General features: G+C 58.0%; 6 protein-coding genes across 6 annotated transcripts; 3 read left to right on the top strand and 3 right to left on the bottom strand.

The window, feature by feature from the left end:
- Positions 1-443: 443 nt before the first annotated feature.
- On the bottom strand, positions 444-3,020 carry J3D65DRAFT_547080 (WD40-repeat-containing domain protein; the record flags this gene model as incomplete). The annotated part of the gene is made up of 2 exons (XM_066796847.1): positions 444-1,425; positions 1,951-3,020. Coding segments are annotated over 2 exons (2,052 nt in total), but the record flags the coding sequence as incomplete, so codon positions are not given.
- An 829-nt stretch (positions 3,021-3,849) lies between these two features.
- On the top strand, positions 3,850-5,966 carry J3D65DRAFT_548068 (heat shock protein 70 family; the record flags this gene model as incomplete). Its single annotated transcript, XM_066796886.1, has 3 exons — positions 3,850-3,876; positions 3,929-4,127; positions 4,180-5,966. 3 exons carry the CDS (start codon positions 3,850-3,852, stop codon positions 5,964-5,966), a joined length of 2,013 nt encoding a protein of 670 aa, XP_066658266.1.
- Positions 5,967-7,025: 1,059 nt separating this feature from the next.
- On the top strand, positions 7,026-8,482 carry J3D65DRAFT_643993 (beta carboxy-cis-cis-muconate lactonizing enzyme, cyloisomerase, CLME2; the record flags this gene model as incomplete). The annotated part of the gene is made up of 3 exons (XM_066802124.1): positions 7,026-7,169; positions 7,218-7,412; positions 7,466-8,482. The coding sequence occupies 3 exons, from the start codon at positions 7,026-7,028 to the stop codon at positions 8,480-8,482; spliced, it is 1,356 nt and encodes a 451-aa protein (XP_066658265.1).
- Positions 8,483-9,585: 1,103 nt separating this feature from the next.
- On the bottom strand, positions 9,586-10,818 carry J3D65DRAFT_194276 (uncharacterized protein). The gene is made up of 2 exons (XM_066794371.1): positions 10,495-10,818; positions 9,586-10,420 (listed from the first exon to the last, which is right to left on the bottom strand). The coding sequence occupies exons 1-2, from the start codon at positions 10,704-10,706 to the stop codon at positions 9,700-9,702; spliced, it is 933 nt and encodes a 310-aa protein (XP_066658264.1). The 5' UTR covers positions 10,707-10,818; the 3' UTR covers positions 9,586-9,699.
- A 112-nt stretch (positions 10,819-10,930) lies between these two features.
- Positions 10,931-12,873, bottom strand: J3D65DRAFT_643992 (EAP30/Vps36 family-domain-containing protein; the record flags this gene model as incomplete). Its single annotated transcript, XM_066802123.1, has 3 exons — positions 10,931-12,523; positions 12,578-12,713; positions 12,773-12,873. The coding sequence occupies 3 exons, from the start codon at positions 12,871-12,873 to the stop codon at positions 10,931-10,933; spliced, it is 1,830 nt and encodes a 609-aa protein (XP_066658263.1).
- Positions 12,874-13,132: 259 nt separating this feature from the next.
- J3D65DRAFT_643991 (SAC3/GANP domain protein) lies at positions 13,133-14,772 on the top strand (the record flags this gene model as incomplete). Its single annotated transcript, XM_066802122.1, has 3 exons — positions 13,133-13,187; positions 13,238-14,504; positions 14,553-14,772. 3 exons carry the CDS (start codon positions 13,133-13,135, stop codon positions 14,770-14,772), a joined length of 1,542 nt encoding a protein of 513 aa, XP_066658262.1.
- Positions 14,773-14,989: the final 217 nt, after the last annotated feature.

The following is a 14,989-nucleotide window of genomic DNA, read 5'->3' as shown; positions in this document are numbered from 1 at the left end:
TGTCGGCGATGGCGTCAGAAGGCGTGGCTCCGAAGTCGCTGCATGCTCGGCGCCCAAAAGGTCGTGGCCCGCCGCCCACCCACTCTCAGCCACAACACCGGCCTCGCTATTGGGTGCAGCTACAATGCTACTCGACGTGGACAGCTCAACACCAAGGATAGATATAATTTATTTACCGGTCAATCATAGATCCATAGTTTTGAGCAACACTGATGCTAGTGCAATTAAAAGCTTCACAACATGACTACGGTTATGTACTGTACTGAGAAGAGACATTTTACGCCGACCAACCCGTCCGACTAGAAAAGGTGTGCTCTGCATCAACCAAGAAGAAAAATGCTACAAGGGATATAACGAGCAGTTTTGGAAAGAAAGACGCCAACAGAGTCAAAAAGCAGGAGATGGGTGACGCAAAGAAACAGTCGCTCTCGTTCCGTCGTCGCCTACCTGGGCTGTACAGCGCCCCAGGCCTTGCGGTTCCTCACGTCAATCTCAAACTCGAAAATGCCCTCCTCGGTCCCTGCAAAGAGCTTCCTTCCATCCGAACTCATGGCCAGGCCCGCAGTGCGCACTCCAAACGCAGGATTGTACCGCCCGCCCGTGCCACCGCGTCTCAGCAGGCCAACCCGAATACCATACTCGTCGACCTGCATGTTGTTCTGCATGCTGCGTATGCGCTCGCGTGCGCGTGCCAGCTGCCGGAGCCGGCCCATCTCCAGCAACAAGTCTGGCTGCCGTAGCGTCCCTGTCCCTTGTCCCGAAGGCCCTGCTGGGCGCGAGCTTGGTGGAGCTGGGCTTCGTGACATGGCCGCCTCTATCGTACGCCAGGCATCCGACGACGAGTTGCTGGTGTTGCCATTAGATCCGCCGGCAGTACTGATTAATGCACTGAGCCTGCTGTTGCTGCCGCTCCTATTGCCACTTGCACCATTTCGTGTTTCCGTGTTGGTAATCTGTCGCGGATTGATCCCTTGAGGGTCTGGGTCGCTGTTGCGAAGGAGATCCCGATGCAATTCGTTGATGAGATTTTCGTGTCGGGTATTCGTGGACCTGGCAATTCCACTGCTGGTACTTGCCAAGGGAGGAAAGTCTTCGCTCGATACTTCGTTTCGATTTCCCGAATCAGAGCTGCTTGGCTGGTTGTAGGGGTAGTTGATGCTGCGGGGAATTGACGCGATGCGTTGCAGCTCCCGATTGCGGCGGGTCAAGGCATCGAGGATGCTGCTCTCTTGTGTGGTCAAGTCGTTGTCGAGTCTATCGCTCGAGGCAGCACCTCGACTTCGTCGTGCGTAACCTGGAGTGTAGATTCCCGCATCTTCCAGCATCGAGAGACCTTGATCGCTAATTCCAGCCCGCCGGCGCTGGGCCTGATCACGAGAATTGTCAGTAGACCGAGCATCTGCTCCGGTTCCCGAGCCAAGTGTTCTATGCCTGCGAGAGTACTCTTCTATCATCCGCCCGAGCGCATCATGCTCTGGAACTCTCTCACCCTGCGCCTCGGCCCGTGCCAGACGAAGCCTTATATAGTTGGCCCTTTCGAGCTCCTCCAGCGCCAAAGCGTGGTTGGATGTGTCCGATGATGATATCCGCAAACCTGATGCCCGCTCGGCAGCTGGTGAGCTTGGCTCGGCAGAAGAGGTGCGGCTGTCTTCGGCAGAGGAATTGTTGTTTTCTTCGGCAGACGAGGTGTTGCCATCTTCTGCCGAAGCAGTGGTCCGCCTTGCAGCCGTGGCCGGTGGTGGCCGTCGAGGTCGGTGCTGCTGGTCATCCGAATCGGACAATCTCGAGGGCCCGGTGCCGCCACCTTCGAGAGCTGACAAGATGTTGGCTTCGTCGTCCCAGTAGGCCATTCGCTGCCTGATCCTTCTTTCAATCTCCTCCAACATCTCTTGTGGATTATATCCGCTGGACTCGTTGTCGCTCGCCATGGCAGACTCAAAGTCGGTCAACGGTGCCTCAATCTTGTCAAGTCCTTCCTCCTTCGGTTCCAATTTCAGAACCTGCCTGGTCAAAAGACCACTCCGGAGGTCGGAAACGCAGACGATCCCTTGGTCTTCACTCCAGATGAGCAGGTCCCATGGTTGGGGCGCAAAGCACATGGTGCGGACGGCGCCTGGACCAGAAGAAGTGTCGGGCCTCGTCGAACGAACGACCTTGACGATCGCATCCTCCCCATAGGAGCACTTCTTGACCAAGTCAGCGTCAAAGACTGTTATGTAGCCACATTCAGAGCCGACAGCGCACAAGTGCCCGGAAGGAGACCACGCCGTTGTGAAGTAACCTGTGGTGCTCAACGAGGGTGGCACGTGAAGCTGCGCGACGCAAATGTTGGTCCAGCCTGGTGGCGTCGAGACGACACGAGGATTTAGCTTGCCCGAAGAGGGGTGCCGTTGCTTGATGCGCTGGAAAAAGTAGGCTTGATGGTAGTCTCCTACAGCGACCATGATATTGCCGTCAGGAGATATTGAGGCATGGTTCATCGCAAAGGGGAGATCCAGGACTGCATCTTCCTTTCCACGGGTCAAGCTGTAGACGCGCACCGTCTTGTCGTTGTTGGTGAGAACAGCGACAGCTTCATCGTCGGCGCCGTTTTCACCGGGGAGCTTGTGTATCGATATCGAGTTGACTATCTCTCCCCCTATCGTCTCGAGGAACGGGCCCTGGGGACGAGCAGAGCGGCGGCTGCCAAAGTGTATGGGCAAGAGCGTATCCACGTCGGCGGCTGTAGAAGTGGCGCCTTCAAGCTTAATGGCAGCAAAGTGGCCTTCATCCTCGCCGCCAAGGCAGAGCCAGCCGTGGCCCGAGGCGGTGCATCTCGTCTCGAATGGAAGAGTCGCAATGTGGGTTCGCTTTCGGGTGGCCGTGTTCAGGGCGTAGACGTCGGGGCCGCTGGCATAAAAGAGGACGTCGTTGGCGTTGAGAGTGCTGCAGCTAGTATAATGACGCAGCTGGTAGTGGGCGACGGGTATGGAGACGGGGTAGAAGGACTTTCGCGGGAGGACGAGGGAGTCTGCGTCGCGAAAGCTGCGGGCAGGGCGGGATCAGCAAACAGAGGACGCGACGGCGAGAGCGACGAGGTCAGGGCTTACAGAAAGGCGTCAACGGCCATGTTGCAAAGTGGATGGCTCAGAAAGGGCCGTGTAACATTTGCAGACTGTCATGTCCAACTGGCGCGACTGGCCTAGAGCGGCGGCAACCAGCAGCGCACCTCATACGTCACCTGGGGCAAGCAGAGGGACGGGACGGGCGGTAATGTAGGACGCGGAGGATCGAAGGAGGCGAAGATCAAGGAGGCTGCCGGCGAGGACAGCAGCGGAGGTCAAGCGGGACGAGTGAGGTGGGTGAGTGAGAGGAGGTGATTGAAAGAGGGAAGCTCTGGCTGCCTCTGACATTGGCGGGCGATCGAGCAGTCAGGTCAGTCCAGTGTGGAGGACGTGGGAGGTGAGGTGAGCTACTGTACGGCCTCACGTGCAGGCGGTGGGGGGATGGATGGTGAGTGTTTTTTGACTCCAGTGGTGTGTGCTGAATGTATTCATGAGATATTATTTTTTGACAGCCTTCTCCTCTGAATGCATCGCCGTGGAGAGACAGCCCAGCCAGTGGGCACAGGCAGGCTGGGTGGTCGAGATGGTGCTGGTGCTGGTGGGTGCTCCGGCTTGCCGACGGTGGCCCGTGCTCCCCGGCCGCCGTCATTCGAAGCTCTTCTACCGATCAACTTTTTCCTCTCACTGCTCCATCCCATTCCATCATCACTTTATACCCCCAACCCTCCCGTTCAATCCCCTCCCTCGTCATCGACTCGAATCGCTTCGTTGCGACTGTTCCATTGTTGAGGCGAATCACGACAAAATGCTGTCCCAGAGGCTGTCCAGATCCGTGAGTTGACCACTTTGCGCTCGCCACGCGACGTCTTCTGACCCTCGCCCAGTTCCTCCCCAGGGCCTCTGCCCTTGCCCGCGCCTCTCCCATCGCAAAGACCCCCTTCGGCTCTTCGTTCGTGAGACGGTATGCCGAGGAGTCGACCGAGAAGGTCAAGGGCCAGGTCATTGGTATTGACCTGGGAACCACCAACTCGGCCGTCGCCGTCATGGAGGGCAAGCAGCCGCGCATCATCGAGAACGCCGAAGGTAAGCAGCAGTCTACAATCTCCTGCCTCCATCTTGCTCACTCGCCGCCCAGGTACCCGCACTACCCCCTCCGTCGTTGGTTTCACCAAGGACGGCGAGCGTCTGGTTGGTGTTGCCGCCAAGCGCCAGGCCGTCGTCAACCCCGAAAACACCCTCTTCGCTACCAAGCGTTTGATCGGCCGCAAGTTCACCGACGCCGAGGTTCAGCGTGACCTTGGCCAGGTTCCTTACAAGATTGTCCAGCACTCCAACGGCGATGCATGGCTCGAGGCTCAGGGTCAAAAGTACTCTCCCTCCCAGGTTGGAGGTTTCGTTCTGGGCAAGATGAAGGAGACCGCCGAGGCCTTCTTGGGCAGGAACGTCAAGAATGCCGTCGTCACCGTCCCCGCCTACTTCAACGACTCCCAGCGCCAGGCCACCAAGGACGCTGGTCAAATTGCCGGTCTGAACGTCCTCCGTGTCGTCAACGAGCCCACCGCCGCCGCTCTTGCCTACGGTCTTGAGAAGGAGCAGGACAAGATCATTGCCGTCTACGATCTTGGTGGAGGCACTTTCGATATCTCCATCCTCGAGATCCAGAACGGTGTCTTCGAGGTCAAGTCCACCAACGGTGACACCCACCTTGGTGGTGAGGACTTTGACATTACTCTCGTCCGCCACCTCGTCCAGCAATTCAAGAAGGAGCAGGGCATCGACCTCTCCAGCGACCGCATGGCCATTCAGCGTATCCGTGAGGCCGCTGAGAAGGCCAAGATTGAGCTTTCCTCGTCCCTCTCCACCGAAATCAACCTGCCCTTCATCACTGCCGACGCTTCCGGTCCCAAGCACATCAACTCCAAGCTCACTCGCGCTCAGCTCGAGGGCCTGGTTGACCCCCTGATCAGCCGCACCGTCGAGCCCGTTCGCAAGGCTCTCAAGGACGCCGGTCTCGAGGCCAAGGCTATCCAGGACGTCATCCTCGTTGGTGGCATGACCCGCATGCCCAAGGTTACCGAGTCCGTCAAGAGCATCTTTGGCCGTGACCCCGCCAAGTCTGTCAACCCTGACGAGGCTGTCGCCATTGGTGCCGCCATTCAGGGTGCCGTTCTGTCCGGTGAGGTCACTGACGTCCTCCTCCTCGACGTTACCCCCCTGTCCCTCGGTATCGAGACCCTCGGTGGTGTCTTCACCCGTCTGATCAACCGCAACACCACCATCCCCACCAAGAAGTCTCAAATCTTCTCCACCGCTGCCGACTTCCAGTCTGCCGTCGAGATCAAGGTCTACCAGGGTGAGCGTGAGCTCGTCCGCGACAACAAGCTCCTCGGCAACTTCCAGCTCGTTGGCATTCCCCCCGCGCACCGTGGTGTTCCCCAGATTGAGGTCACCTTCGACATTGACGCCGACTCGATTGTCCACGTCCACGCCAAGGACAAGTCCACCAACAAGGACCAGTCCATCACCATTGCCTCGGGCTCTGGTCTCTCCGACGAGGAGATCAACAACATGGTCCAGGACGCTGAGCGCTACGGCGAGGAGGACAAGGAGCGCAAGGCCGCCATTGAGGCTGCCAACCGCGCCGACTCGGTCGTGAACGACACCGAAAAGGCCCTCAAGGAGTTTGAGGACCGTCTCGACAAGGCCGAGGCTGGCAAGATCCGCGAGAAGATTGACTCTCTCCGCGAGTTCGTCAGCAAGTCCCAGGCCGGCGAGGGCACTGCCACCGCCCAGGAGCTCAAGGAGAAGACCGACGAGCTCCAGGCTGCTTCCCTGACTCTGTTCGACCAGATGCACAAGGCCCGCAGCGAGCAGCAGGGCGAGCAGAAGCCCGAGGGTGAGGAGGGTGAGAAGAAGCAGTAAACGATTTTCTGTTTTAGATCTGCCTTTTCTACCTTTTCTCATCTTGTTCGTTTGCGTCGAGAAAAAAGCGATGTTGCTCATGCATATTGGGTCAGGGCTTTTGGCGATTTCGCAGCAGGCCGGTGTCGTCATGTAGAATATCCATCTTCCCCTCCGTCTTTCTCCCTCCTCTCTCCCCTATTCCCCTTCTTCTGTACAAGCCATCCTGCTCATGTCTCCTCAATGAAAATTCCACCACTTACCTCATTCGCATGTTTTTGAACCGCGGGAGGAATGAAAAGGAGGGGACTCTACTTGACTTTGACCCTTGTGGGCGGCGGCGGAGTAACGGGATGGGAAATGTCTGTCCGGTCTGTTTGACTTAATTTTTGTATCATGTGGTTTTCTTTTTGAATGTTTTGGCCAAGGGGAGAAGGAGCGCCGCTAGACCCACTCACCGGGTCAGAACGATGGAAGATGTACAAGTGGTGGTCGTCGTGCCGTTATCTGTAGGCGGTAATACAGATTCTCCCCTCAATCCAACAAGATGATTCATGACAGTTGTGGCTTGGACTCGCTCAAGGTTTGCTAATTCTTGGGCAGATGGAGTGGAGCCGCTGACTTGACGCAGGAGATTGCCCGGTATAAGCTCGTCGTGAGGTCAATTTCTCCTTTACCTCACAAAAGTCAAGTCCCAGCCATCTTCGTGACTCGTAGAGTGTGTAAGACTGCCACCTCATAAGTTGGTGGAAGCTGTTACGTCATTTCGCACTACCGTCGCCCGCCGGGAAACTTCCCCGCACTCGACAACCTCAAACCAGAGCGCTCTATCAAACAAGACACGGCAGCCTATCTATCGTCAGACCTGAGTCCTGGTGTTTTGATGATCCGGACTAGGTTGTGTCTTTGCTTGAATCTTCAACCGAAAAGCCGCCAACCTCTTCATAGTTCTCAGACCCTCAAGTCTTGTTTGCATACTAACAAGACTATGCTTGTGAAGCACTCACGCAATTGGCATTCATCAGTCTCGGTCCTCCTGGTCGTAATTTCGAAAATACAGCCTCTTCCAGTCTGTCCAGCATGACTTCCGTCACCGACTCCGTCATCTTTGGCAACATTCTCTCAACCCCTGAATGCGCGGCAATCTGGTCCGACAAGCAGCGAACAAGCTACTACCTCGATTTTGAGGCCCACCTCGCCAAAGTGCAGGCGGAATTGGGAATCGCAAGTCCGCCTCGAGTCTCTCAAGTTGCAATTACTGACTCTGCTCAGATTCCAGCAGAAGCGGCCTCTGCAATCGGAGCACACTGCCGCCTTGAGCTCTACTCTTGGGATGAGCTCCGCGCGCAGACTGAGCGGATTGGATATCCCGTCTTGCCTGTCGTCAAGCAGCTCGTGGCCATGACGAACGCGTCGGCGCCCGGCAAGAATCTGGGCGAGTGGGCGCACTGGGGGGCTACGACGCAGGTACGCTCTCCGGACTCTCCTTTTAGTCTCAATCCGTCATAATCACTGGGCAGGACGTGACGGACACGGCGACGTCGCTCCAGCTGCGCGACACCTTCGAGCTAGTCTCTACGTCGCTTGAAAGCATCATCAAGCACTTGAGGAGACTGGCAGAGGAGCACAAGCACACGCCCATGGCCGCGCGCTCCAACCTCCAGCAAGCCGTCCCGCAGACCCTCGGCTTCAAGCTCGCGCGCCTGCTCTCGACGTTCGCGCGCCACCGGGCACGCCTCTCGTCGCTCCAGCAGCGGGTCCTGCTCCTCGAGTTCAGCGGCGCCGCCGGCACCCTCGCAACACTGCCGCCCACGCTCGCCCTCGAATGCCAAACGCGCCTCGCGGCCTCGCTCTCGCTCGCGGCGCCGCCAATCGCCTGGCACACGGAGCGCGACAACATCAGCGAGAGCGGCTCCTTCCTCGCGCTGCTGAGCAGCACGTGCGCCAAATTCGCAACCGACGTGGCGCTGCTGATGCAGACGGAGGTCGACGAAGTGCGCGAGCCGGCGGGCCCGGAGCGCGGCGCCAGCAGCACCATGCCGCAGAAGCGCAACCCGATCGGCAGCGCGTACGTGGTGGCGAGCGCGGCGACGGCGCGGCAGCTCAGCGCCGCGCTGGCCGGCGCCGTCGTCGCCGACCACGAGCGCAGCACCGGCCCGTGGGAGGTCGAGTGGATCGTCCTGCCGCAGCTGTGCTGCCTCGCGCTCGCCGCTCTCCGCCACACCGAGGACGTCCTGGCCCGCCTCGAGGTCCGCCCGGAGGCTATGGCGCGCAATCTCGACATCACCGCCGGCGGCGTCGTCAGTGAGGCGGTCATGATGGCCGTTGCGGGGCGGCTGGGGCGCCAGGTCGCGCACGACTTGGTGTACGAACTGTGTGCGAAGGCGCGGGAGGAGGGGCGGGCGTTGGCAGATGTGCTGGTTGAAGATGGGAGGGTTGGACTGAGCAGGGACGAGGCGGAGCGGCTGTGCGATCCGCGGCATTACTTGGGGTTGAGTGTGGAGATGACGGAGAGGGTTTTGAGGGAGACGGCGTGAGTCGGATGAAGAAGAATTTGTGCAAAATCATTTCGTCCTGCACCTACAATGCCGTCTGTCTTTCGACGTTGGGCGACGAGGACAGAACTCCCCCTTTCGGCCACACAGCAAAAGAAGCGCCCATATGGAGGCGGGCTACCGAACCATCAAGACGAGCAAAGCAAACCCACAGTCTATGTGCGTCAGTCTGGGTTGAAAAATGACACTATCTCTGCACGTGCAGGTTGGAATCACTGAACCGGACGTCGTTTATCATTCAGTGAGTAGGCCGACGTCGTCAAGTGTTCAGCGATCACTGCGGGCAGCAATGAGACAGCGAGACAGTCTTCCGCGAGTAGCCACTTTAGGTAATGACTGAGCAACCTTTTAAAATCTTAATCAGGTACAGACAGACAATATAATAACCCTAAAAAGAAATTCCTGCCATCATCGCTTAAGGTCCAGGTGCACATAATAGAAGTAGCTTCTAAAACACAATTTTTCATCAGGGGGTCACCAGGAAAAGGTTTTTGTTGAGAGCTCGTAGAGAAGGGACTAAAGAAGTTGAATCACTCAAATTACTTAGATTATTATCCTAATGAATGTAGCAAACACTTCAACCTTTAATACTTTCCAAGTCATGTAAGCAGCAGCGAGAAGTGCAGCTAGCTGGCAGACAACTACCTCGGTACCTAGCGAGCAGACACGCACGTAAATCTGTACATCCATGGAGACTGGACAAATTCCATCTAAAAAGTCTGCTCCACGTTCCTTATATCCCTTATTTCTATTCTCTTGCCTTCTCTTCTCTTCTCTTCGCTAAATAGTAGCTTTACATTGCCGTCTATTCCCTACCATACCGTCATCAACGCCACAAGACCACTGAAGCTGACGCAGTAAGTATGTGATACCCAGAGCAAAGTAATGAGATAGACAGATGAATGTAAGGATGAATGCATGGATGGATGCTTCCAGTTGTAGCCAAACGAATCCGTCCGAAGCCGACCCCATGCCCCGTTTATGTCGGGTAATTTTTTGATGACCGTCTAGATAGATACCAGGTAATGCGCGATGTCCAAGCACACACACCCCGACCCCGCGAGTCTCCCACGAGAAAAAGCCCAAACACCTGACAAAAGAAAAGAGCTTGAAAAACAAGATGGCAAAAGGATCAATGGCGATGGAAAAACGCCGGCCATGGCCAGCTCCGACAGCGTCCAACAGCAACACGCCGCGCTCTACTCCAACCTGCCCATGAGCTGCCGCCGCACCTTCATGTTGACCACGCCGCCGAATCCAAACGCCGGCACGATGCGGCCGATGCGCGCCAGGCAGCTGGGCGCCCACTCGCGCGCGACCTTGCGGGCGCGCTCCGCCCACCGCACCGAGCCCGCGGGCCTGTTGTACAAGTCCAAGCCGAGGAGGTGCAGCGGCGTGCTGAGCACCTGGACGGCGGCCGGGGCGACAAACTGCGCGGCGCTGGCGGCGTCGACGTGCTTGCGGAGCGCCGAGCCCAGCGTCCCCGTCGCCTTGTCTACTCGTTGCCGTATGTGCGGCGCCAGCAGCGGTGGCACGTTGAAGCTGGCGAAGATGGTCAGGGAGTCGCGCAGTGTGAAGAGCGCGTATGTGGCCGCGGGTATCTTGGCTGCTGGTGCGCCGACGGCGCCAAACAGGCGCGTGAACTGGCTGTCTTTGTAGAGGCAAAGGGCGAGGTTGCAGGTGCTTGTTGCGGCGAATTTGGAGGGGCCTGCGGTGACGGTCGACGCTGGTGCATCTGTGGTCGTGCTGACGATGGTGTCGAGCGTGTTGGCAGAGAAGTAGGTGCCTGTGTAAAGGGTGAAGATGAGGAAGAAGGGCCGGGAGAGGATGAAGCGTTGCGGTTGGAGCAGGAGTGTCGTCAGGGACGTGCGGAGCGATTGAAGAAGAGGGCTTCGGCCAGAGGCATTCTCTATGATGGCACTACAGACGTCAGTACCGTTGGTTGGTGGTGAGATGTCAGGTGGTTGAACCGGTGTTGACAACCAGGGTCTTACCGATCAATCATGGTGATGACAGGCGCAACCAACCCGCCAGCACTTGCGGCAGACAGGAGATCTGAGCCCGTCCTCAGGCCCAACTTGCGAGTGTTCCATCTGGAGTTGGCCTGTACGGCGCCACCCTGTGGGCCATGCGCAGCATCAGTAGAGGGTGTTTGGAACGACTGCTGGCGCGGTGGGCTCGAGAAAGGCGTCTGTATCTCCTTCATGACTGCTCCAGGCTCTCCCCAAAGGCAGGTCAAAAGAACGAAGCCGCACGTCGAGGCGTGGGCAGAGTGACGCAAGTTTAGTAAAAGACGAGCTCTCAGCGACAGTTGAAAGTCGGGTGCGCGAGTCGTGAGCTGGGGCCCCACGCCGCCGACATCGGCCTTTCGTCCGTCGATACGCGAGCGACCGGTTGAGGTCCAGGTCCACTCCAGATTCCAGCCCAGGCCTACTCATACTCCGGTTGGGGAAAATGGATGGTCAGCGCATCTGTACCCTCGACAGGCGGTAGCTTGACCAGCCAGTTCTCCCAGAATCGCAGCCCGTCGAGTCCCTGATCTCGGCACAGTGCTCCCTTTTCCTCCGCCATCTCCAGTTCCTCCGTTGCGACTCCAACACTCCAGCCAAAATTCTCGGCAACTTCCTGTGCTGTGACTCCTTGGCCATAGTGACACCAGTCCCAGGCGACCTCTGCCTTGGGCGGAATCGAGTGCAGCTCCTGTAACCAACCGAGCAGGCTGGCGACAGTCTTTTCGTCTGTGCGATCTCGTCCTTGTACCACTAAAAGTCCGCTCTTGAATCGCCGGAGGCGGACGGGCAACTTGAGCTTGTCCCACATCTGCGCCGCCCTCTCAAAGTCTGTGGGACTGACGAGCTCCACCCCGCCTCGAGCTCGGTTGAAGACGGCCCAAAGATCTACTAGACTCATGATGCCTCCCTCGCGTCTGAGTACGCCCGTCGTGTCATCGGTGAGAAATTCTGCAATGTTCCTGGCCAGTTCCGAAATGTACAACGAGTCCGACCCGGAACCCAGCATGTCTTTGGTCGTGACGAGACCCAGGGCGTTGGCGGATTGCGAGAGAACCGCATTGGCCTCCGGGTTTCCATTTCCATTGATGTTTGCCTGGCCAGCGAATTGCTCGGCCAGAGCGATGATTTCCTTTGCCGAGGTCATCAAGGCTTCCAAGTCTTCAAAGGCATTTCCGATCATGACCTCGTTGTTCTTGCGCTGCTCAAAACCACGTCTTTCAAGACCCGCGATGCCAACAACCTTGTTCCGTATAGGAAGCCCAGTCGAATCCACTCCCGATGCCACACCATCGTCGGCAGGCTTGGGAACCGGTGGGGCGCTTTGAAGCAGCCACTTGCGCTGCACGAGGGCGCTTTTCAACCTCTCGTAGAATATCTTTTCGCCACCAGCTCGAAACGAAAACTTGATGCATTCCGGTCCATCATCGCTAGGTGGGGCTCCACTGAGGACTGGCGCTGGAGAATCCGATCTTCTAGGTCTTGAAAATTCAAGCTCCGGGTCCGTTGAAGTCACCAGAGAGGCGCCACACATTTCGCAACTCAACAGGGAAGGGTGATTTTGAAACGTGCATCTGGGACATTGAAAGGCAGATGACCTTGGCGATGTGCCACTGTTTGCTGAGCCACGACCGAATGAATCTTGGTCGGCTGTGGGCGAGGGAATGGTCTCTGGCTGGGCCTGTCTGTTGGCAGCTATGGCGGCTTTGATGAGGTGCACCAACGGTGGCTTGAGCCCACAAGCCAGACATGGGGGGAGCGGCGTATTTGCATTGGCGATGGCGGGGTCAAAGTTGGAGGGAACGGGATTGGAAAAGGAGCATATCGGACATATCCAGGTCGCAGAAGCGGTTGGTGGGGGTGGAGGAGCTGGCCGCAGCGGACTGCCACGGCGCGGAGGTGTGGACGACGGGGTGAAGCTGGGAGAATGCGCTGGACCACGCAAGGACAGATTTGGGCGTTTGTTTGGCTTTGGATACAGAGTGACCTTGGGAGATGACTTTAAAAAGCCGGCCTGAGTTGCGCCATTAGCATTCGGTCAAGGATGTGCAAGCAGAGCGAGCCACACGTAGAATTCGGGTCTCTCGACATCCTTTAGATTCAGGGCGACGGAGTGTTTGCGAGGCTCCTTGTTGTCGACATAACAAGCACGGTGCGAGGTCAAGTAGGCGTGTCCGTCCTGGTAATTGGGCAGCTTGTACTTTCTAGCAACACGGTGATGGTTAGTCAAGCTCACGTCGCGTCGCGTGCGTGCGCTGCTCACCCTTGGTACAGGCCAACGGCATCCTGGACAAAGAGCAGCGTCTCGTCTGGCGACAACTCAGGACGCAGGGCAGTGGTCAGGTCCAGCTGGTGAAGAAACATTGAAGGAAGACTGGACGCAGCGGTGCAGCTCGAGAGCTGTCGACCCGGACCGCTTCCTTGGGCGCGTGCCGTCAGCGCCAAGACGCGGCCGTTTGGTTCGCTAAGCCGGCCGAGTCTTCGGGCGCGCACCGACTCACCACTGAACTCCCTTCCTACCAAACACCTACCCTCTCCCACGACCACATCACCGTCCACCTTCTTACTGTCCCGCCGGCTTGTCATCTTCGTTGCTCTCCTGCGTACGCACCTTTGCTACATCATGTCCGCCTCGGTTCCGTGGCGTCCGGCCGCTGGAGCTACGCCTTCCATGAATCGTAAGTCCTCAACGCGCCCTTGTTCGTCGCGCTGCTGACTTGACCCTCAGCCCCCGCGCCCGCCTACAATGCCGTCTCTGCTCGTCGTTCGTTTGACAAACCCGACTCTGCCCCACCACCCCCTGCTTCTGCTCCCCCAAAGTGGCCTCCATCTGTTCGCCTCTACGTCCAGCGCTCCTTCGCCCCCGAGGCCATGCAAGCCGGCATCACCCGTGAAGAACTAGAGAAGACGCTCAAAAAGGTCATCACCGAGGCTACCGAAGCAAATGCGCTGTACACGACCGACTGGGATAGCCACCCGCTGCCGCAACAGCTCATTTTAGACCGCCGAGCCAAGACGGCCAACCTTGACAGAGCACCCTGGAGGAACAACAATGCGACCCCAGAAAAGACCATGAAGGACGGTGACGGCCCCTCGGCCAAGAAGCGCAAATCGCCCGAGGGCATTACCAATGCTGATGATGAGTCGTTGCCACCGTGGAGGAGAACTAACAAACGAAGGATTGAAGATCGCATTGAACCCCCCTCACCCGTAGTACGCAGCCTGTCCGACCGCATGGAGAAGCGCCACCACATCAGCCCTCCCAACGGCTCAAGTAAGTACATGACGGACCTGGAGAGACGACGACAACGATTCGAGAGCGACAAGGCCGGACCCCGCTCGCCGCATCCTTGGAACGCGTCGTCGCGCGACGACTCGCCAAGCGACGTCAACGACGGGCCGGTCGTCGGCATCTGCCAGAACCTGGAAAAGCGATATCTTCGCCTGACGGCCCCGCCCAAGCCGGAGACGGTTCGTCCGCTGCCAGTGCTGGAGAAGACGCTGGAGCATCTCAAGGCCAAGTGGAAAAAGGAAGGAAACTACGCGTACATTTGCGACCAGTTCAAGTCGCTCCGCCAGGACCTGACTGTTCAACACATCAAGAATGAGTTTACCGTGACGGTCTACGAGATCCACGCGCGCATCGCGCTGGAAAAGGGCGACCTTGGTGAGTATAATCAGTGCCAGACGCAGCTGCGTGCACTCTACGCCCTGAATCTCGGCGGCCACCCGGCGGAATTTCTGGCATATCGTATTCTCTACTTCATATACACGCAAAACCGAACCGACATGAACGAGGTTCTGGCCGATTTAACCTCTGCAGACAAGTCTCAGCCGGCAGTCAAGCACGCGCTCGACGTGCGCTCTGCTCTGGCGCTGGGCAACTACCACAAATTCTTCAGACTGTACCTCGACACGCCCAACATGGGCGCTTACCTGATGGACATGTTCATCCTGCGTGAGCGCCTGGCGGCCCTGGCTAACATGTGCAAAGCGTGAGTCCCGTCGGGCGTGGCAAGATGACGCGAGCTGACGCGTGGCAGGTACAAACCGCATCTTGACATCAGATTCCTCACGGACGAGCTGGGGTTTGAGAGCTTCCAAGACTGCCTCCAGTTTCTGTGTGACCGGGGAGCGCAAGACTTTTTGGAGCAAAAGAGCGACGACGTGGTGGTGTTCCACAGCAGCGGGCAATCGGCACAGCTCTTTGCGCAGGCCAAGGCGCAAGCATTCCGACGCGTCGATCTCAAGGGTCAGATGTGAAGGAGGGCTCCCTGCGACGAAGGACTATAATAGAATGGCGATGGGTCAAGCGGCTCTGCAGCTCGGACCGTAGCGTGCGGAAGTGGGTCAAGCTGGGGAGATGGATGCGCGTCAGCGTCAGCGCCGCTAGCAGCGGCAGGGCGTTCCTTGGTGGCTTGGCCCATGGGTGGGAGCCACGACAGGCGGGCGATGGAGCGTGAGGCGTGCGTCGGATGTC

The sequence above is a fragment of the Phyllosticta citribraziliensis genome (assembly GCF_038025025.1).
Source record: "Phyllosticta citribraziliensis strain CPC 17464 chromosome Unknown J3D65scaffold_2, whole genome shotgun sequence".
In the NCBI taxonomy this organism is placed as follows: Eukaryota; Fungi; Ascomycota; class Dothideomycetes; order Botryosphaeriales; family Phyllostictaceae; genus Phyllosticta; species Phyllosticta citribraziliensis.
The sequence above is the reverse complement of the archived record's forward strand: the minus strand, read 5'-3'. Positions and strand labels throughout refer to the sequence as shown.